Source organism: Garra rufa, chromosome 8 (assembly GCF_049309525.1).
Source record: "Garra rufa chromosome 8, GarRuf1.0, whole genome shotgun sequence".
NCBI lineage: Eukaryota > Metazoa > Chordata > Actinopteri > Cypriniformes > Cyprinidae > Garra > Garra rufa.
Genome location: NC_133368.1, coordinates 29,417,278 through 29,440,946, shown reverse-complemented (window position 1 = coordinate 29,440,946; position 23,669 = coordinate 29,417,278). Strand labels below are relative to the sequence as shown.

Here is a 23,669-nt window from a genome sequence, read left to right as displayed (position 1 = left end):
ACCTAAAAGCATCACAGAACATCACGGTTCATTTTTTAATATATTAAAATGTATTAGTTTATGATGATTTTAAATTAGTAACAGTAACTGTTAGTCTAATTGTTAGATTATTTTTACATTTATCTTGCTTTTGTATATTTAAAAAATACATCTGTTGTTAAATGTTTCAGTATGTAGGTTAAACAAGTTTAAGTTTCATTTTCCATCTTTAATCTATATATTCAGTTACATATGGTGAATGTTAAATAACGTTCAGAATTATAGGTTATTTAGGGGGAAAAAGTAAATAGAATATAATAGCAAACTGTTATTTAGCAGATCTTTTTTAAGGTTATTTGTGACCCTGGACCACAAAACCAGTCTCACGGGTATATTTGTAGCAGTAGCCAAAAATACATTGCATGGGTCAAAATTTTATTTTTTTCTTTTGTGCCAAGAAATAATTGGATATTAAGTAAAGATCATGTTCCATGAACATATTTTGTAAATTTTCTACTGTAAGTATATCTAAACTTATTTTTTGATTAGTAATATGCAATGCTAAGAACTTCATTTAGACAACTTCAAGGGCGATTTTGTCAATATTTTCATTTTTTGCACCCTCAGATTCCAGATTTTGAAATAGTTGTATCTAGACCAAATATTGTCCTATATGCTAACAAACCATACATCAGTGGAAAGCTTATTTATTTGCTCAGCGTATTTAGATGATGTATATCTCAATTTAAAAAAAAAATACCCTTATGACTGGTTTTCTGGTCCAGGGTCACATTTATGGTTTACCTAAAACATGAATTTGTGCACACACAATTCTCATTAAATAATATACGAAAACGTATAGGCTATAATGTTATGCAACTTATGCATCATAGGGCTAACTGTGGTAGCCAGCACATGTGCGTAGCCTAATATGTCTAATGTTAATTAATTATTCATATGTTAGAGTAGAGTTACAAGCGCACCGTCGCCATGGCGGCGTTAGAAACCTACCATGACTTCTTTCATACGGATAAGAAATGGTCATCGCCTGTAATACGTCCTTAACGCGTCTGGCTCGAAAACAGAACTTCAGCACCATGGACAGGATCAACCAACAAAACATCTTGGCTCAGAATTCCATCAACAAGTTATAAGTAAGTTTTCGAGTGCGTAGAGATATGGAGACGTGTTTTACGCGAGGTACGCTATAAATTGTTTTATTTCAAGGGCACAATGGTGATAAAGCCCTCGTGGGGTTTGAACCAACATCTTTTCACCTATCAGCCCAGAAATTTATTCACTAAACTACAGCACCCAGACACCAGCTGTGATGTTTAAGAAAATCAACGCCGTTTTTCGTCCGAACCATGTTGGACCTCGCTCACGGGACAGGTTCAGGTCTAATGAGGACTACCACAGCGCTTGCACCGTGAAACTGGTCCGGAGCACGTCGATGCTCGTGGTCGGGGAGAGAAGTCGCGCACAACACGACTCTACGCTGAAGCGGAGCGTGAGCGCCGTGAGTGTCGAGTCCAGCATGGCCCTGTACTACTACCAGAGCCGAGAGGACCGAGTATGGCTCTATTCCCAGAACCAGAACTGCTTAGAGTACTTACAGGAACTAGTCGCGCTCAGGCGTCAGTACACCAAGAGCATCAATGACCTCAAGAACAGCGAACGTAAAGAGACCACGTCCCGCAAGAAGAACCCCGCACCCCAGCCACCGCAAAACAGAGCTGCACAGGTGAGAGGCAACAGGGTAGAGTTCGTAAATTTATGTTTAAACCTAAAAGAAAGAAATATTGAACATTATTAGGAAAATAGGAAGTGTTGCTAACTTTTTAAAGTTCACTAAACTTCATTTGGCTGCTGTTCACCTTATTCTTTAACACTTAAGTAAGCCTATGGGCGAGTCTTCCAGTTCATTGTCCACTATAGGAAAATAAGGAGAAAAATAAGTGCAGTAAACGGTAAAACTGTTTGCACTACAAACCAGTGTGTTCATAATTAAGATAAATACATTTGAATATGGTACACCAATTTTGTAGGCCTAGCTAAAAATAGTTGGACATGGATGAGACCAGAAGAAGCCACACCCAGAAAACAATTATCTTTGAAAATGATCTTAATTTTCTTTTAAAGGAACCGTATGTAGGATTGTGGCCAAAACTGGTACTGCAATCACTTTCAAAATACTGTAGAACGGTGTATCCCCTCCCGCCCCCCCCCCCCCCCCTGACTCGAGGTTGCCAGCTAAGCTACAGGAGTAGGCTGCTACAAGGAGCTTCCAATGGCAAGTGACGAGTCCTACACAGTAATTTGTTTTTCTTCTATTAATTATGTTTATGCTTCACAAGAGATGTTTTGCGAAGTAATTATGCATCGCAAAAATTTACAGATAGCGATTAGCCAAATATTTCGCAAAGATGTACTGTAATACCACATTTCAGTCGGAACATAGATTGTTTTCATACCCTGCTAGTGGTGCAATATAAAGCTTTTTATGAACGCATTTAGCACGGCCGACCGCGTAAAATCCACTGTGTACGGAAGCAAAGTTAGCCAAACATAGATGAATCTTACCTGTCCAGGAGAAAATAAGCAACGTTGGCGTCTGTCTTCAAATTCTTCTCCGTTTTCAGCCGTCTGCATTTTTCAAAGGCATCTCCTATACAAATCCTTGTTTTATTTCGGACTTTGTCACGACGTATTTCGGATTCATAACGAGGTCTTTAGGTTTCGTAACGTTATACATGTTTTATCTGACACGTTCTAGCTGCAGCTGTAATAGAGCTGGCAACCCAGATCACAAAACTCTACTGACTTCGTGATTGGTAGATAGCTGGAGGGTGGAGCCTCAGACCAAAACACAAAACGACAACAATAACATCAGTTGAGGGCTGCAACTCTCACTTTTAAATGACAATATCCTGGCCGGACCACTGTTGTCAGTGATATAAGTATTTGAAATGAACATGATTTCTTAATGTCTAGTGACATGTCAGGGCCATTTTATGATTAACTGACATAAATTTCTTACATACGGTTCCTTTAAATGTGATTGCTTGAACAGACTTTTAATTTTTAGATACAATAGTTTTAGTTTTGTGCTATATCAGTTTTAAAAATACTAGAACCTGTGCTAATAAAATTCTTTTGAATAAGCAATGCAACTAAAGACATACATAATACATCTTGTTTTGAAGACTTCACGGCCTGAACCTTCTGCTCCACCAATCCCGAATGAGGAAGATACACTCCAGTTCTTTGATTCAGTCATTGCAAGCTGTGACCCAGAGCCCAGTCGAAAACCACATGTGGATAATGGCCATGCAGATGTGGACTTCATAGGTGAGTGTAGCGCTTGTTATTTAAAGGGATAGTTCACCCAAAAATGAAAATTAACCCATGATCTACTCACCCTCAAGCCATCCTAGGTGTATATGACTTTCTTCTTTCAGACGAATGCAATCAGAGTTATATCAAAAATATCCTGGCTCTTCCAGCTTTATAATGGCAGGGAATGGGTGTTGAGATTTTGAAGACCAAAACAAGTGCATCCATCCATCATAAAAAGTACTTCATATCCATATTTAAAACTTAAAAAACCATAATCTCTAGCTTCTGCTAACTATTGTGCGTTTACAAGAAAGCATCATTCTAGTCTCTGCTATTCTCTGGCTTTACTTTGCTGGTTTTCCACTGATTTTTCTTTGCTGTAAGCAAAACTTAGTTTTCAAGAAAATAGCATATTCTCACCAGAGCTTAAGCTGCACCTATATCCTACACTCTTAAAAATAAAGGTGCTTCACGATGCCATAGAGCAGGGCTGCTCAACCCTGCTCCTGGAGATCTACCTACCTGCAGGTTTTTTTTCCAGCCCTGCTCCAACTCAGCTGTCTGTAATTATCAAGTGCTGCTTAAGAGATTAATTAGCTGGTTCAGGTGTGTTTGTTCAGGGTTGGAGCTGAACTTTGTAGGATAGTAGATCTCCGGGAACAGGGCTGGGCACCCCTGCCATAGAAGAACCTTTTTTATGTCTAAATGGTTCCATAAAGAACCTTTAACATCTGAAGAACCTCTCTGTTTCACAAAAGGTTCTTTGTGGCGAAAGAAGGTTCTTCAGATTATAAAAAGATAAGAAAGAGATGGTTCTTTAAATAACCTTTGACTGAATGGTTCTTTGTGAAACCAAACATGGTTCTTCTATGGCATCACTGTGAAGAACCTTTAAAAGCACCTTTATTTTTAAGAGTGTATTTCATCCACTGGTGAACACATGTACAATAGATAAAGTTAAATTCATAAAGTTTTAAATATGAATATTTTTCTTACACAAACATATAAATTCACTTCAGAAGGTCTTTATTAACCCCCTGGAGCTGTATGGAGTACTTTTTATGATGGATGGATGCACGTTTTTGGCCTTCAAAATCTCAACAGCCATTTATAAATCTTGAAAGATCCAGGACATTTTTTGATATAACTCTGATTTAATTCACCTGAAAGAAGAAAGTCGTATACACCTAGGATGGCTTGAAGGTGTGTAAATCATTGGATAATATTAATTTTTGAGTAACTATTCCTTTAAGTCTATCTTTACCTTTAAATTCTAATGTACTCTAAAGACAGCATGGAAGATGCAGTTGTGGGATTTTGCATGCGTTTTATTGTTTCTTATGTCTATTTGTCTTCATCCTCCCATTTTAATGTTTCTTTAGTGGCAACCAGTACCAGCGAGCATGACCTTCACTCTAACTGGGTGCTTCGGGACCCACGTCGAATCTCCATGATGGAGTCGCAGCCCAAGAATTCAGATATCAGTCATGGGCAGGGATCCCAGCGGAAGGGGGACATGGGAAGCACAGGCAGCAGGAGACGTCTGCAACGAAACCCAATCCACCTGCCAAAAGTGGTGGAAAGTGCCTTTCAGACTCTGCGCTTTAAACCCAAGCTCAAGAAGAAAGACTAGCTGATTAAAGAACACTGTTCAGTTCCACTGTTAATGCCCAGAGGACAGCTAAAACTTCACAGATGCGTGAGCAAGAAGTTGGACCTGGAAAAAGGAAAAAAGAATAGTCTGAAAGACCACAGAGGATGAGCTCTGTGATATGATGTCAGTGCTTACTCACTGCCTGAACTTCATAAATTATCCAGAGCAGATCAGAATCTCTTTTTCAGCAGCTCTCGATAGCAAATGCTTAAGGCCATTAACAGAGCGTAACCACTCAACAATCATCCTGCGCACTGATTCCAGACAGAGCAACTGGAATTTCCTTATCACAATAACGCAGATCTGATAAACCAGTCAGATAATCAGACGTGTGAATGATGCAAAACACATCAAGGCCAAGTGGCTAGCTATTAAACTGCCTAGTTATGATAGGTGAGTCTTAATTAACCAAATGCAAAACTAACACCTGTAATTTGCATTTGTTAAATCTAATCTAATACAGTAAAAGTCTGGGGATCCTTACTGTAACATTTCTTAATATAAATCCCTCAAATTGGTACTAGGTGCCTTAGTGTGTAGATTTGTACAATCTTTTTTTATGAATGTTTATGATAATTTAGGATTACACTAACAGTCAAAAGTTTTTGAACAGTAAGATTTTTAATGTTTTTTTATCTCTTGTGCTCACCAAGGCTGCATTTATTTGATCCTAAGTACAGCAGAAGCTTTTGAAAATTTGGAATATTTTTACTATTTAAAATAACTGTTTTCTATTTGAATATTTTAAAATGTAATTTATTCCTGTGATTTTAAAGCTGATAATGTTTTTGGAACAGCATATTAAAATGATTTTTGAAGGAACATGTGACACTCAAAACTGGAGTAATGATGCTGAAAATTTTGCTTTGATCACAGGAATAAATTACATTTTAAAATATATTCAAATAGAACGCATTTTTTAACAGTAAAAATATTTCTCAATATTACTGTTCTTCTCTGTATTTTGGATCAAATAAATGCTGACTTTGTGAGCAGAAGAGACTTCTTTAAAAAAAAAAAAAAATCTTGACTGGTAGTGTATCTGTAATTATACCAGTAAGCAGAAAAAGAGTGCTCAGTTGTGTTAAACTACTTCAAGTGATGTATTTCTACTAGTGAGACAGTTTTTTTAAGCAATAAAGCCTATAAAGAGGAACTCAATGCATGTGTTTGAATCCAGAGCTAAATAGGACTGGTTTCTTTTTTGAAAAAAGGAAGCAGGAACTGGGTATTACCCTTTTGAACTATAAAAATCAAGATCACACCAACAACAGGTGCAACAAGTCTTTATCAGGAAATTATAGTAAATAAAGTTGAAGGAAATTAATTACTACTACATACTTAAGGACATCTCACATCATGGACAAATGAAGAATGTGTTATATACACTAGCATTTAAACGGGGTCAGTAATATTTTTCAAAAGAAATGAAAACATTTATTCAGCAAAGTGCATTAAATTTAACAAAAGTTACAGTAAAGACCTAAATGACTAAAATCTCAGATAAATGTACTTTCCATACATCAAAGATTCATTAAAAAAAGATATTAAGCAGTAAAACTGTTTTAAACAATGACTATATAAAATGTTTCTTGAGCGGTCAATCAGCTTATCAAAATGTTTTCTGAAGGATAATGTGACAGCAAAGACTGGAGTAATGGCTGCTGAAAACTCAGCTTTGCTACTAAAGGAAGAAATTAAAAGTTTAAACATATTCAAATCAAAAAGTTATTTTAATAATATTCAATATTTCACAATATTACTGTTTTACTGTATTTAAAATATTTCAAAACCCTAAAATTTTTATGCATTTATCTATTTAAAACATCAAAATTCTACTGTTTTTGCTGTACATTGGATCAAATAAATCCAGCCTGGGTGAACATAAGAGACTTCTTTCAAAACATTACATCTTACAAACTCTAAACTTTTGAATAAAATTGCACAGCACAGCATTAAGGTCAGCACATCATGATTGTCAAACAAACCAAACAAAGGACCAGAAATTATTTTCTAATAACTTTATTAGCAAAAGGTTTTGACACACACAAACACTCACTCAGTTCTTCTCTTGTTTGACTTTAGGGCTGAAGAATGCTGACAAGCTCTTCATGCCAGTTTTGTCTACTTTTGCAAGACTCTTCTGAGCTGCAGTCATCTTCTTTGGTGGCTGAAATGACATAGAACATTTTAAATATTAAGACTGCTCAAAACTGTAGCTAAAATTATGCAGGAAAGGTACATTTACAGCCAACAATATTTGAAGCATGAACTGCTAAATGATTTTTTTAGGCATAGACAGAGAGAAAAAGACAGTTCAGCTGTAGCATGTAATGGCATTTCTTTCAATGCTTGAATCATCAATCCCATCACCACTGTGTTTGTGATTCTAACTCACTTTCCGTACAAAATCCACACTGTTGAACTTGGTGTAGTCTTCCCCGGCCTCTACTGGTTTATCTGACAGTTTCCGTTTCTATCGAATGCAAGACAGCAGTCAGCAAAACCAAGTTCAGCAAAAGATCTTTGAGTCTAAAGAACTGCTCCACCAATTCTCTAAATGCATTCAGAAACAAAGCATCTTTTTTGCTTCTTGAAACAATGACAAGCTGATGGAGTTTAGGAAGAGATAGAAATCAGAAAGCAAATGACTAACAAGGCATAAAATCAAATAAAGCAAGACCAGCCATAATTCAACTATTAAAATTCAAGCATGGTAGCAACATGCAAATAGTGAAACAAAACTGGTATTTCAAGCCAAAAGATTTACCTTAGAAGGTGGCTCTGTCTCTTTGGGGCTGGATATCTCTGGCAACCTTGTAACATGAGACGAAAAAAATGTTACACCTACATATATATGACTAAACAAGTAGCATGGCACAATGTAAAAACAGTCTGGGAATATCCTGTATGTTTGCGAGTAGCGATCGACTGATATGTGATTTTTGATGGCTGATGCCGACATCTCAGACAATGGGCTGTCCATTGGCCAATATAAAGCTGATAAACATAATATGATGCTATTTAAAGGTACACTATGTAACTGGATTGGTAACAGAATTTTTAATGGTTTTACTGGTTATAATGGGAATTGTAGTGGTTTTAAGGGTAACTGTAATGGTGCCTGTTGGTCTCTACTGGTAATTGGTCACCTTCTATTGGTGACTTGTTAAAACCACTAAATCCAAATAGAACATGTCCCAAAACACACTACAGGAAAACATTTTTTTAAGGTTTTAATGGTTAAAAGTTGGTGGCTTGTCATGTTTGTACTAGTACTAGTAATTGATTGTTTCTACTGTTTTTTCAGCAGGAAGGACAGGCCTAGTTTGTGATTTGGTCTTAGTGATTTAGCAGTCCTCTTAATTACTTCTAACATTTTACAGATTTAGGAGCTAGTTTTAGTTTTAGGAGTCCCACATTTATGATTGTCAAGCCCATTATTTTAAAGATTTTCTCCTAAATTGGCAAGTTATGATCTACTTTTAGCCTTACGATGTTTTGTGAATACAGGCCCAATACAGAGACAGTAAACTAATGAAGACAGAGAACAGGAGTTCTGTGTTTACAGGTGCTGGTCAAAATAAAAGGTTTGCTTCTGGCATATCGGATAACAGAAAAAAAAAATATTTATATCAGTTGATATATATATTATATTTATGACGTAATGTGAACAATCAGTGTATGATCAGTGTAGGGTATACATACTCCAGATGCTTGAGAAGATCTTTGCTCAGGTCTTCACTGATATACTCTGATATTAGACCATGTGCGTAACGTAAGTAGTCCTCTAAAAAAATAAACACAATTATATAGCAATAAATGCATACAAAACATAAATTCTTACAATTTATTCATCCTTTTTACCTTCCGCAGCATCTTCCTGTTTCACTCTGACAAACATGCTGGATTTCACTCCTCCCCCCACAGATATGTTGCTCTTTTTGAGTGCGCTTACTGTGCTCTGGACCTGAAAGACATTTGCAAAATATTTTTTAAATTATAATTGTTCATTATTGATGTAATTGATGGGTTCAAGTTAAAATTGTATGAACCTTTTTCTTGAGCCACTCCAGGGTCTTCTCCTGATTATATCTGTGATACTTTGAATCACCAACCTCTGAAAAAGAGGAATCAGTTTTTATATATTGGAAACAATATTTATGTGTAACCGGTCAGACTGAGAAAAACATTTGGAGTACTATAGACTGCCAAAAGTTATAACAAATCAAGGAGAAGAGTGCAAAAAACTGTTTGAGGAACAAAAGCCATCTGTGATTGGCCAAACTGAACCAGGATTTCCAGGGCAAGAATCTTGACATTCATGTTTGTTCTTATCATTTCCGGTCAGGTAGGTGAAATATTAGGCTAATATCTTAATTAATACCGCTCATGTGTATCTTTACCACCTATTAACTTTAGTTTGCCAAAATATTGCAACCTTTCCTGCTTACTAATTCCTTTTCTATGATTTAGTAGCTTCCACATGTTTTTCCAGTGGTTTAGACAGCAAAAATGAGCAGAACAATGTATTCAGTATTACATAAACTGTGCAATCCATGCTGTTGTTTACATCTGAGTATCTCCAGTATGCCAACACATCCGGGTAACTGACCAAACCGTGACGTAACTGCAAACCTATGTACTTACAGAGTCAAACACACACCTTTCTCATCAGCCACATGATGAAGGGAATCCAGTCCCTGTTTGCATTGCAGAAGTCTTGTGCATCCAGGGTAATCCTCATCCATCACCATCTGCTCCACTGACTGGAACTTTCCCTATATGAAGAGTGCTGTCATTACAGATGAAGCTCATGTAAATGGCTTTTATTACAATATTTTCATTTTAATTGATTGTTTACCTCAGTGGCAACACTGCTAATGTATGGCAACAGCAGAAATAAAGGATCAATGGGAGTCACATACAGCAGTCTACCATCTGAGGACACAGAAACAAAATGAACAATTAGTTCAGTTAAATGTCTTCAGCATTTAAGAGAATAATACAACTGAGCATCAAAATCAATGGTCCATGTAAAATGGATAGTTCACATTATGTATAGAAAGCTTACCTCTTTGCACTGTCTGTCCAATAAACCAAGACCGATAGTCTTCAGAAAAAGCTTTTACTTCATAAACACTGACATCGCCAGGGCCAAACAGGTACAGTGAAGAACCTTCTGCACTCACAAATAAAGGCAAAACTGTCAGTCATTTGCAGTTTATTTAAATAGACCTCTGATAGACAGGACCACTAAATACTCCTAGTTGTAGCTACATCAGTACTAAACTGTCAGTTTCAGTTAATTTAATTGGAGTATTAATACCTGTAGCAGGATTCTTGAGTTTGATAAAGGACGGATCACCTTCTGCAGATCTGCCAGTGTCCAGTGCTGAATCTTAAAGTTAAAAAAAGAGATTAAATTATATTTATTAACAGAAAACAAAATAGCCTGGAGATTTAATTAGGGTTAAAAGTATATTGTGACCCTAAATTTTGAATTAATAATTCATAGGTGTCATAATAACAAACTCTCAGTAAAATAACATGCGCACTTGAGACTGCGTATACAATGTTTCTGCATGTGTGCAACATGCAACATAAACTTAGCAAATGTAAGGTACCTGGAGCAATGATAACCCAGCTGTCATTATCGGTGTGCGGAGAGCGTTTCTTTTTAGTAGTCATTTCAGCAACTTACTTAAATCGTTAAACTGTATCAACCGGTTGTTTGATAATAATATATAAGATCGCAAGACATGTAAGTAGAGGTTCTGCCTCCCGAAAAATGGCGGCAAATATTTGTGTACAGTACAGATAAGGGTGCAAAACTCAAAAAGACTTTTTATTTTGATACTACTTTACGTCTGGCTGCACAATATGATAACGTTTAGCAATATTACGTGTAAATAAATAAATCTGATCTAAAATCTTTAATTAATGTGAAAAGAGAACAGCGACTAATTTAAAACCGCGTCTGCAGCCACCCCTCTCTCAAAGTGGTACAGTCTCCCAGCATTTCTTAAAGAAATAGTAGCACATTATTTTAGGCACCATTAAAAGCACAGTTGGAAAATGTTTCTCAATATTCTTCACTTTCGTAACTATTTTGTGAGATATAATATTTATTTAGAAGTCATGATTTTTAATGTTTTTAAAGAAGTTATTTTTCACATGATCCTTCAGAAATCATTCTAATATTCTGATTTGCTGCTAAAAAAAAAAAACATTTTTATTATGTTGAAATCAGCTAAGTAGAATTTTTTTCAGTTTTTTTTTTTGATGAATAGAAAGTTCAGAAGAACAGCATTTATCTAAAATAAAAACCTTTATAACATTATAAATGTCTTTATGATAACCTTTGATCAATTTAAAGCATCCTTGCTAAAAAAAAGTATTAATTTCTATCATTTCTTTCCCATATATATATATATATATATATATATATATATATATATATATATATATACTAATGGAATAGTGTATAATGTTGCAAAACCTTTTTATTTCAGATAAATACTGATCTTTCTATTCATCCAAGAATTCTGAAAAACAGTTTTAAATAATAATAATAATAATAATAAATGTTTCTTGAACAGCAAATCAGCATATTAGAATGATTGTCATGTGACACTGACTAATGAAGTAATGATGCTAAAACTGAACTTTTAGCACAGGAATAAATTACATTTTAAAATATATTCAGATATAAAACTATTATTAAAGTACTATTATTTTAAATAGTACATATATGTAAAATGTTACTGTTTTTGCTGTAGGCCTTTGGATCAAATAAATGCAGGATTGGTGAGCAGAAGAGACTTCTTTAAAAAAATTTAATTTTAAAAAACTTTTGACTGGTAGTGTATATAGGCTATAATAGGCTATAAGTTTGCAGTTAGTGGGACAAAACAAAAGACAAAATATTTGCTGAATCAGAAACATATAGATATATAATAAATTCTGGATTAATCTGTTTAGCATTTAAAATGAAAGGTGAAAGCTTTATCCAAATAAAAGCAAATCAGCCTTCTGTTTTCCCCCATTTCTTTTCCACAGAATGGTAATTTCTGTGTAAAATGTTATCATTTATATAATGAATATTGAGAAAACTGAATGAATGAATGAAAGGTGAGTGATAATATAATGTCATAATTTAGACAAAATCAAATGACGGCCTACATTTCAGACAATTTTAAAGTGAAAATATTTTTATATAGCCTACATTATTTACGCAGGTAGGGTTATGGGACATATTTTATACCATGTCTCAACTATTTGTGACCAACAGACAATACATTTAACATATTCATAGAATTTCAGCACCAAAAAAGATACATGAACATAAAACATGGCATCCGCCATACAAAATTGATGTTTCTAACAGTGACCTCAAGATGGCGCAGGTGTCCTGAAAATGCATAAAGTAGTGCCTTCGGCAATTCTGACTGCGGATTAATTATTAATTTTTTACCTGCGTGAAAGTTTTAGACAAGATCTAAACCATCATAATGATCATATTCTTACGTCAATCAAGTTGAAAGAAACTTTTTTTGGGCACGACAGATTACAATAATCAAAGTATTCAAACATTCAAGTATTCCTACAAAGCCTACATATGAGACACGGGAAATAAATAAAATTGGTAAAAGTAAAAATACCAAATTCTATAAAAATGGAATGAACAGAGATATGGCTTATGTAAGGCAAAGCAGTAGCCCACATGTAGCCTGTGATGTAGAAACTATAGATGCTTGACGATTCCCTCTGTGTTTATCTCGCATATTGTGTGTGAGAGAAAATGCGTCTTTTTGCACCCATGCCACTCATTAAAACAACTTACCAAGACATGTCCTGACACAGTCTATGCGTGTGCATTCATGTGTAGCTGATTGAGAATCAGGGACCCCCTGTTCTGCTGTAAGTCTGAGGTATTCAGGTCAGCCAAGGTCTGCTGAGCAAGGACATGGTGGAGGGGGAGGGAGGGGCTCCAGGACATAAAATACACCATAGAAGGCAAGTTATATACATACTACATACATTCAGCTGTCAAATCTAATATCTAATCATCTAATATCACTCAGGTACCTGTCAATGAGAAAACTCTTAACTAATAGTTACAAGGTACATTGCACCCCCTCTGTTCTTTTCTCACTTCCACAGAGATGTGACACAGACACCAGTATTGAGTAACTCCATTAGTGTCGTAAGAGACTGAATGAAATCTGCTTGGAAAAAAAGAGCGTGGCACAACTTTTAAGGCACACAGTGACATTTTCAGCTGAGGCGTGTTATACACATCTGACTTGTTGCTTTGTTTTATAAACTGGTTGATGGAACAGATCAGAATAACGATTCTTATTTTGCATCTGAGCCTTACCTCCTCCCACACACATGCAAAATTAGGCAAAAAACCTTGCACGTTATACTCCCATAACATTGCTGAAAAGAAAATAGTGGCATTTTACAGAGATTTGCTTTTTACACTAACACTAACACACTCCCAGGAGCGAAGTAGCCCACAGATGTCTTGCAACTTTTGCACATCAGTCCACAAACAGAGTTGACATCGTGTAATCTTACTAGGCTATCACTCATCAGATTAAAGTCAAGCGTTAACTTGGTATAACCTAGGTGATGTGTGGATTGTTTATACTGTCAGATGTCCATCTCAATTTATAGGATGATATTTTAGTGGGAGGGGCAATCTACAGAGATGTATTGCGTAAAAAGACCACAATTTGTCGGGGTTTTTTTTCTGCGAGCACGTTGGGAATATCGTGTTTTGACATTTAGGACTGTCACTAGAGGTCCGATGAGTCAAACTGAGCGTAATCTATTGGATCTATCATATAAATCGTTACGACAGGAAATTTGTTTTGACTAATTGGTGGTAAAACGAAAAATTTTCGAGTTTTCGCTATTATAATACGAGCTAAGCTTTTACTTTCAACAGGATAAGAAGCTCAAACGTGAAGGTAGGCTATTAGTAATATCGCAGGCTTGATGAAACAGTCTGAGGCGTCCATTTATTTTGTGGTGTCTTGGTAAAATCAAAATCTTATTGTATGACATCAAACTAATTGTTGCAAAACAGTTACACATAAATAAAAATGTAGCCTACTGCATTTTTAAATAAGCAGCTTTACGATATGGATGTAATGATTAATTTATGTATTTTCATACACGGAAACTGTTTGTGAAAATTGTTAATTTTCACATTTGGAAACTACAAGAGGAAATGAAAGGATACAAACTAATTCGTTAGTCATTCGAACAGGCAGCGTGTTTAGTTAATAAATTCATTAGTCGAAAGAGCGAATTCGTTCCTCTACATTTTCATCTGTTCTGCAGCAGCTTGAAATCCAAGGGTTGTGCATTTTTTTTTAGCAGAACGACTAGATTATTAATTTAAACTTTGCTTTTGCAATTGTATCTATTCACCAACGTATCCAGTCGTTGCAAAATAACATCAGATTGATTTATTATGTTTGGAATTAGTCAAGATGATTTGATTTATCACTGAGAGGATGGTAATCTTAACGAAAACAGGCAAACATCTGTCTGTTTCACTTGTAAAACGGCGTAAATATGAACTGTATTACCCTTAATTGCTGTGATCGTTTTAATTTGATCAGATTATAGGCTATTTTGCTGGATTCCTATTTATATATTTACTTAATCCTAAAATCACCTACAGCCACGTAGTGATAATCGTTCGCCTGTATTTGCTCGTTTGAGACTGAGTAGGTTGGAAAATGCTGAAAACCTCACCTCAGCTGTGTCAACAGGCCGTGTTTTTCCCTGTTATAAATAGCCCCACTTTCAAATTAACTTCCTAAACGCCACGTGCCATCCAAAATAAAACCATTCAAATAAAATATTCACATTGTAGGCAGCATATAGCATAAATCAATTGTACGAAATCCCTTGTTAATTAAGCATTTTTAGTCTTAACCCTAACTTTCGAGATTACTGATTTGCATACCCTTAAAGGGTAAGTGTTTTGTGACATACGAAAATTGGAAAATAAAAAATACTCAAAGGTGAAAAGTGCTTGTTTGCCTCAGGGCACTAGGTGCAAAAACGTGTAAACCTTAATATGAACCATGTTAAACTTTTATACCATTATAGGTTTAAAAGCGAAATGGTTAAAACAGAAAACACATGTGTTTAAGCAGTTTTGCTTATACTGTTGAACGTTCGTGCCACGCATCCTAACCAAAGTGAGCTTTAGCATATGATGATATTTGACAGGCTTTGGTTGCTCTAATGCAGTTGAACACACCAAACACCAGCCAATAGCAGAAGGCAGCTGTTTCAAATCACTGCGAGTTCTTTCTTTTCATAAAACACAAATATACTCCTAAATATGCTTATACAGGTGTACTGCAAAGAAAATAAGAAGACAACTCTGAAATCAAATAAGAGCAACTCTGAAATCAAACAATGCTTTTTGCTTTATTTTTCTCATGACATGCAAACCATTTTTATCACGTATCAGTTTTAAGAACATCTCAATTTTGCTCACGATGAAAGTGTCTTACCTCTATCATAAATTCAACAAAACATCTCACATTGCAAGGAGACTTAGCAAAATATAAGATGAGTCATCTGTGAGCGGATCATACTAAAGCACTTGGCATCTCCCGCGGAGCTAAAGGTAAAGCCTAGAGGTTTGCGCGCCGTGCTGTGGAGCACCGGTCTTATGTCGTCGAGATCAGGATTGTGTGCAGTTATGACACCCGACTCGGTCGCTGCTCTACAGCACGTGACCTAATCTGATCCAGTGTGGGTCGTAGGGTTTGAGTCTTGAGTATCTAAGGTCGAGCGCTGGCGCTCGGTCTTTTTTTTTCTTCCTCTCGCTCAGCGCTACCGCTCCGCCTCCTCAACGCGCAACTTTGACGCTGTGCATAAATACTGGAACAAAAGAAGAACTTCCTCGATACCTTGTGAAACGGCAGTAAATAAGCTGAAAGTGTTTTGCGAACTGAAATGAACTTGTAAACGTGCTAGAGAAGCTACTTATTAGAACACCCCCTAGAGTCAATTGATGTCTTCATACACATCCTCAATTGTTCTCCCCCCAGCGCTTTGGGTAAGTGCCATTCATATTGACTTTGAGGCAGCTGCTGATCAGTCTCTTCGCACTGTAAAGGGGCAGAACTGTTTTAATTTATGAGCATTTTGTGAGGTGTTTCGATTCCTGTATCAGAGGAAGAATAAATGAGGAAATTGAAATGTGTTGAGACAATGAAACAGCGCAGGAGTGGCAGCGGTCGTCAGCGGAGTATGGGCGTCGAAGTATTGTTTCTAAAAGTTTTTGACTTTTAACTGTCTTCGCGTCATGCTGATAATGTTTTAAAAAGTTATTCAATTCGCGTTCCGCGAATCAAGGACGTTACTGTAAATTGAACAACGCTGTACTAAAACTAAAAAACGCGCTGCTTGTCAAAACTTCAGCAACAATTACTATGCATAAGTTACCGGCTGTCTTTGAGATACGTCGTGTTATTTTAAAGTGTCTTAACAGGTTTGATTTAGAACCTAATTAAACTGCTCAGTTTTTATTTGTGTCGTTCATAAACGATTACGGGAGGTCCGTAACGTGTACAAAGAGTTTTCGTGAGTAGTCTTTTGTCGTGTTGATCTTCTCATGCAGTGAACAAAGAAGCGCGTAGCAAAGGCTCGGGACCCGAGAGCCCGTGGAAAGTAAGCACCCTGTTTACAATAATAACACTAGCTTCGTGACGTTGCACGACTGACAGAGCGCTGAGCCAATGGCGTGCCGCGGTTGCTTCGGCAACACGCTATATTTGGAAAGAGTTACATCATCGGAGGACTGCCTTTGGGGGGCGGGACATCCGTGAGGATTGACGCGCTTGTCTGGACTTGCCTGCAGTGCGCTTTGTTATTACTTTCCCCGCTGATAAAATATAAAAAAAACTGTCACGGATTAAAACGAGAACCATGTTCTTTCAGTATTTTAAACGCATTGAGAAAATAATAGACTGTTTCTTTACAATAGATCTCTAGTGGTTCAAAAATGTAAGGTTGGTCACTTTAACAATTGTGGGGAAGGAGAAAAGGTGACATCATTTTAATAAATACAATACTAAGGGATTTCATTAATAAGTCTAGAGGCGGATGAATGAAAAGAAAGAGGAAGACTGAGTCTTAACTTTGTGATGAGAATTTGAATGTTGTGGGTGGTGATACTGTTCAGATGTTTAGTCACCTATTGGTGGGGAAAAAAACAATTACAGTGTAGAGTAGCTTATAACATGCTTCAATTTATAAGCTGAGGTTTTGTTGCCGTTCAAAGTAGCCTAACATGGATGGCCTAAATATGTGTATGCACGACAAAGCACATTTGTCCACATATATGACTACAAAACTAGTCATAGAAAATGAAATTGAGTAAATAAATAAGCTTTCCATTGATGTATGGGTTTTTAAGATAGGCCAATATTTGGCCGAGATACAACTATTTGAAAACCTGGAATCTGAGGGTGCAAAAAATCTAAATATTGAGAAAATCGCCTTTAAAGTTGTCCAAATGAAGCTTTTAGCAATGCATATTACTAATCAGAAATTATGGTTTGATATATTTATGCTAGGAAATTTACAAAATATCTTCATCAAACATGATCTTTACCTAATATCCTAATGATTTTTGGCATAAAAGAAAAATTGATCATTTTGACCCATACAATGTAGCTTGTTGTTGGCTATTACTACAAATATACCTGTGCTACTTATGACTGGTTTTGTGGTCCAGGGTCACACATAAGAAGATACGTTCGCTTATGCTTCAACTTATACACTGAGGTTTTGTTGCCGTTCAAAGTGGCCTTGAGTGGAACTAACATGGACGGCCTAAATTTGTATGTACGACAAAGCACATTTTTAATAGACAAGGGTTTTGTTAGGCTATATGACATGGTTAAATGGTAAACAGATCAAAACAAGAATAATAGCCAGTCAAGTTTAGTAGATCCATGTTTCCATAAATGTTTTTACCTCAAAAGAAGTTCATTAGGTGCACACATTAGAGTTGTAGCATTCTGCCTAGTCATCCATGGTGGATAAGTATAGAATACTTTATGCTCATTTCTTTTACTACAGACACACTTCCTGTACTTTATCTTCAAATAAAAAGAGTCAGTTCCTTTCCCCACTGTGTGCATCCATTTATAACACCTTACACTTAAGCTCAAATACACATTTTGCAGTGTTGGCCTGTGCAGGAACACTCACTCTCAGATATTTCATGCTTATTTATGTCAGCAGTGTCATGTGAGTTCATGTGGGTGTGTCTAAAAATAAGAAATATGCATGATGCAATGATGCCACCCAATTATTATAGCAAAAGGTGGGCAGTTTATGACTGTACACTAAAGCCTTCGTGTTTTCTTTAGCAAAAACGTTAGATTGTCTTTGTACAGTTGCAGCTAATGCCTGCAAAATAGGGGTGAGGTTTAGAAAGCAATTTAGTCACAGCCACCAGATACTCCTAAATGAATTATCGGGGATTACTGGACAAATAGTCACAAAGCAATGCCAAATTTTGAAAGTTATTATCCGAATGATGCAGTCGGCAGTAATCAGAAAGGGGCGGATTTGACAGATGGAGCGCAGTTTCTTTCTTCTCCCAATCAACCTTCACACGCTGCTGGTGGTGTGAGTGACGCAGCTCGCAGTTGCTCTCGCTATCTGCCGTTGTAGTAGTAAAGCGCAGGCTCTGTTGTCAAGCTACTTTCAGTGTGGCGGTTTGCTCCGTCTTCGCGGAGAACGTCCCGTTCTTTTAATGTAGAGTCACACGCACCTTCGAAATCGGTCACAGAGACAGAAATTTCATTTCCCTCACGAATGATGGAAAATAATAAAGCTCCGCTTTGTGACATATGCTCACTGTAGCACCAGAAAAGCATATACGATTCAATTCATGATCATTTTAGCGATTTTCAAGCACCTGAAATCCTATACATTGTATATAACCACGTACGTTCGCGATTGCGCTGCTAACAATCGCTATTTCAAAAATCGACTGGCAGAGCTACAGTTAAACCGTGCTCTGTTGGCCCTGTAAGGATATTGTGCGTGGGTTCTGGGTTGCTAGCCGGTTTGAGGGTGCATTTTGTCTCGACCAATCCTGCGCGGTGCTCTAGGTCCCGGCATGCCCAATGCTAGCAGGGGGAGGCTCCGGCCAATTTGAATGAAGACTAGCTTTCGGCGCCATTTTCGAGTGAGCAGCTACAGCAACAACAGCTGCCTAGAGAGGCTCCGTACTGTAGTCCAGTAATTTGAGTGAGCGGACACTTTTTTATTTTTGTTACGGAAGAACAAAGAGAGATTTTGTTCAGAATTCGACCACAATTTTGAGACGACTGTTTCCCGGTGGATGAATGCGGCGGACACAAAAGACGTTGTGTAGTGACAACAAATAGTGAAGTGGAGACTGAAGTGAGCTACGAGGCTAATCTGGCTAGCATCTCCAGCCGAGAAGGGGCGTCCGATTGGAGCCGCGCTGTGGAAACGATATATTTTTGTATTATTTTTTGAAAAAATCTAAGAAATACGCGGATGGCTTGAAAATTCTGTAAAAAATTAGGAAAATTATCGCAGGCGACGACGAATAGATTCGTGTTGGTTGTTTGCTGGAGCGAGGTGGTTTTGTGCATTTTTTAAACGTTAAGTTTGAGCGGGATTGGTGATGTGAGCGAGACTGCCGGCGAGCCCGACAGCCTATCAGCGAGCGATACACCGGGATGCCAAACCGACCAACACTGTCCTATTCTTTACTACAGTTTTTGTTCCTCTTTCAGAGAAAAAACAACGATGACCACAGTGCCTTTTATTTTTTTTCCCCGTTTTTTGCACGAACTGTATGTAATGAGAGCGCCGCCAGAATTTTCAACTGCAACTCTTCAACTTTTTTTGTGGATTTACAAATATGTTCAGGTGTTTTAGGTAAGTGTAATATTTTACGTAAAATGTGTTTTTGTTTAGTAAGCACGTTAATAAAGATTTACATTGTGCGCGCGCTCGCGCGCGTGTGTGTATAGTAAATGTATTAAAATAGCAAACGTATTCCATTTCTTAAAGTGTAAAAAGCACGGACTATTTGACAAAAAAGTAAACAGCAGTTGGAGATGGAAACGAAGTAGACGAGATGATCTTGGTTAGTTTGTAAAACAAGATCACCTCTCGATCGAACAAACACGTCACAATGTGTTGATCTACTGTAGCACGCTATTGCAACTTCACTCACTTACATTTTCCCCTTGCAATTTGAAACCCTTGTAAATCACACTAAGTATTATGGACACGTATTCATACTTTTATACAAGCGGGCCTGTAAATTGAAATTACATAACCAGGTTGCATTGTCGGTTAATTTAAGGCCTAGCTGTATAATTGTGAAGTGCGATTATTTGTCATACTGATTGTTTTCGATGTTAGTGGAAAATTAACTTTTACGTATTGCAACGAGAGCGAGAGCTCATCATCTTTCAGTGTGATCATAGGTCGGCAGTCGCTCATTTTGCCGGCCTTTTTTCTCAGCGTGTGCACCTCAGTTCTTAAACCAGCTCCGTATTTTTTTTTTTTTCCAGCCTGTTCTTAAAGTAATTTTGATGATGCTTTTCTTGTATTGAACTCGACTCCATAACAAATCCTCTATACCTAGCACTTCGGGCACATTTGTTCTCCCTAATGTAGAGGTCACATGCTAAAAGGTCATGAAGTCATTACCATGATGCTTTGACCTCCTAATTGTGTTGATTGATGTAAAGGCCTGTCCATGTCATGTGATGTCATGGAGGTTAACCCAGCCGAGACCCCTGGGTCACTTTGAGCCCAAACAGGGCAAGGGAGTTAAGATAATCTAGTTTTTAAATCTTTTTAATATAAGTTATCAACCTAACCTGAGTTTTATGCACTGTTTATGTACCTTTTGTGTTATTTTTACAATTTTTTTTGTCGAATTTTGGGTTTTTTAGCTTGTTAAAATGAAACTTTGGACATGTGGCCTAATATGGAATATTAAAAAATATGGTTAATTTTTGAATTCCATGTCCCACAGATCTAAATGCGTTCTGGTTATGTTTAAATAACATAGTTTGAGTTATTTTTGAGTGAGTTGTTTAATAAACATTCACAAAAATGTGAGACAAGTTACACCATATACCAGCATAAGCCCTATGACAGAAACCTTGCATTATGACAAAAGATCCATTGGAGCATAGAATGACTAGGCAGAAAATGTCAGTCTAAATGTTACTGTTACAGAGAATTTACATTTGAGGTGCAATCATAATTTATTATATTGCACATTCCCTTGGCCAAAATTTAAATACAGTAGTTAGTGTAAGAGTCAGAATGATTCTCAGTCTGCCTCTTACTGAAATATGCATCCAGTTCCCATTTTAGTCAGGTTCTTTTATTTTAGTTTTTTTTTTTTAATCACCATTGTATTCATGTAGTTAACCTAGTATAGCCCAATACCAAGTGCTGTTTGTCTAAATGTCTTTCTACATTAGTTCCTAAGTGTTGTGTTTTTTTTTTTGTTTTTTTTTCCCTGGCAGTTTTTCTTCCCATGAGTTGATCCTGCCTGGGACCGTAGGGAAACCCCCACAAGTAAACCACAACGATCTCTTTATCATGTTTGCAACATTGCAGTTTAATTAACAGATACGTCATACACCCACTCAAATGCCCCACAGAGCTTCAGTGACAGTGCTGATACTGCAATAAAATTTTTTTGTTTGTTTTTTTGCTTGGGTTTTGTAGTGCACAGACACATTTTAGTCACAACTGTTGTAATTATATTTCAGAAATATGACCTACAGTAGCCTTTTTATACTAAATTAGTAATATTACACTAATACTTTGTATTATCTATATATTCAAAGAAGTTTACTGTTGGAAACACTTTAAAAATGTAATCCCACACAAAGTTAAAATTCATGCACTCCATAGGACTTACAGAGCACCTATTGCCATCAAAATATGTAATCAGTTAACTTCCAAGTTTTTTTAGGCAGATTACTCTTTACACTTTAACTATTATCTATATCATTACCGTTTAGTGATATCTATTTTTATCCACTTATTTAGGGGGGGAAAAAACCTAGCATTTTTCCACCCACAGGTTTTTTTATACTTATGTGCTTATTCACTTGCAATCTAACTTTGTTTGCATGCTTAAAAATAAAAAAAACAATGTATCTTTTCTTTAAGCATTTATTTATTTTTTAATGTCGATAATATGATGACACACGACATGATTTTAGTGTGGGCAGTTGAACTTAAAATATGTTGCATGTTCAGACATTGTGACATTTTCTGGTGTGTCCAGGGCTGAATTTTGGGAGAAGCTGAAATGTTATGCTGCCAGCTCTACAAGTAAAAGTCACCAGACTAAAGTAGTTAAATTGTGATCTGTACAGATTTAAACAACTAGTTAGAAAAAAACAAGAATACATGAAGCCAGTCATGCTTTGTGTGCCTACGAGAGTGAGAGAGTGTAAACTTGCAGGAAATGAAGTCTTACACTTCAGATCTCCTGACCAGAGGCTGTAATATACACACACACACTCTTTTAATATGGGACTTATTTATCAGTTAATTGTGTGGGTAATTTTATGAGATACACCATGTTAATTTTATCATACACCATGCCAGGATTTTCTGAGTTTGCCAAATTGGGTGCAGTAATATGACTGTATTAACTGTGCAATAGTGGTGATGTGACAAGTTAAACTGAATTTTTTTTTTTTTTTTTTTTTTTAATAAGTAGAAACTCCAGTGTTGTACTTGTTTTGGCCCATTGTGATGTGCAGAAGCAAATGTGCGGTCACAGGCACACAGAATGTCTCTGTGACATCACCCTCGCTCTTTTAATGATTATAGGGAAAGTAGTGTGTGTGTGTATGTGAGGGCTGCATTTTTTTGTGTAAAGCAGGCCAGTCCTAACTGTGAGACTTAGGGCTCTGATATTGATTAGAGCATCTCTCTAACTAATGATAGAGTTTAAGTTTGGTTTGGATGCGAGTTGTTGTGGATAAAGGCAGTTTGCAGTGTTGCAGAGCTTTCTTTTGATCAATGCATGTGTGTAAAAGTGAGAGGTTGCAGTCAGGGCACAGGTGTGTGTTGCTGTGTGTAGCTTCAGCCATACTCAGGTGCAGCAGTGCCGTACAGGTGTGCAGGCTTGCCTGCTGTCATTTTGTCTTTGACTAAATATTTACACAGAGTTTTTTTTTTTTTTTTTTTTTAGATTGGAGAAAATGTGTTTGAGAGAGACAAACACACACACACACACACACACACACACACACACACACGCACACACAGCTTTCATAAGTACAAATGCAGAAGTGTAGGGTTTAAATATGAATGCAGTGTGTATATTATTTACACACAACAGAAATAATTAAATTTATAATTTTGTTTTATTTTTTTCTTTTCAAACAAAGTTTGTTGTTTTAGTGATACTTGTAAAGTAAAGTTGTTGTTTTGCTCAATTTTCTTTTGATCATTAAACTGGCGAAATAATTGCATGGGAGGGTTTCCTGCATAAGGCCGAGTCTCGGAGTGTGCAAGCGTGTCACATGCTGATGTTGATGGAGGAGTGGAAGGTGATACCCTTTGACCCTAAGGTCATGTGAGCTCAGTAAAATACAAGCAGAGA

The 23,669-nt window shown here is 36.7% G+C and overlaps 2 protein-coding genes across 2 annotated transcripts; one reads left to right on the top strand and one right to left on the bottom strand.

The window, feature by feature from the left end:
* Nucleotides 1-837: 837 nt before the first annotated feature.
* LOC141341131 (uncharacterized protein C13orf42) lies at nucleotides 838-6,062 on the top strand. Its single transcript, XM_073846273.1, has 3 exons — nucleotides 838-1,723; nucleotides 3,186-3,330; nucleotides 4,701-6,062. Exons 1-3 carry the CDS (start codon nucleotides 1,310-1,312, stop codon nucleotides 4,949-4,951), a joined length of 810 nt encoding a protein of 269 aa, XP_073702374.1. The 5' UTR covers nucleotides 838-1,309; the 3' UTR covers nucleotides 4,952-6,062.
* A 916-nt stretch (nucleotides 6,063-6,978) lies between these two features.
* rnaseh2b (ribonuclease H2, subunit B) lies at nucleotides 6,979-10,846 on the bottom strand. The gene is made up of 11 exons (XM_073846200.1): nucleotides 10,600-10,846; nucleotides 10,302-10,373; nucleotides 10,047-10,154; nucleotides 9,837-9,913; nucleotides 9,639-9,753; nucleotides 9,028-9,092; nucleotides 8,840-8,942; nucleotides 8,681-8,762; nucleotides 7,743-7,788; nucleotides 7,371-7,448; nucleotides 6,979-7,142 (listed from the first exon to the last, which is right to left on the bottom strand). Exons 1-11 carry the CDS (start codon nucleotides 10,661-10,663, stop codon nucleotides 7,032-7,034), a joined length of 921 nt encoding a protein of 306 aa, XP_073702301.1. The 5' UTR covers nucleotides 10,664-10,846; the 3' UTR covers nucleotides 6,979-7,031.
* Nucleotides 10,847-23,669: the final 12,823 nt, after the last annotated feature.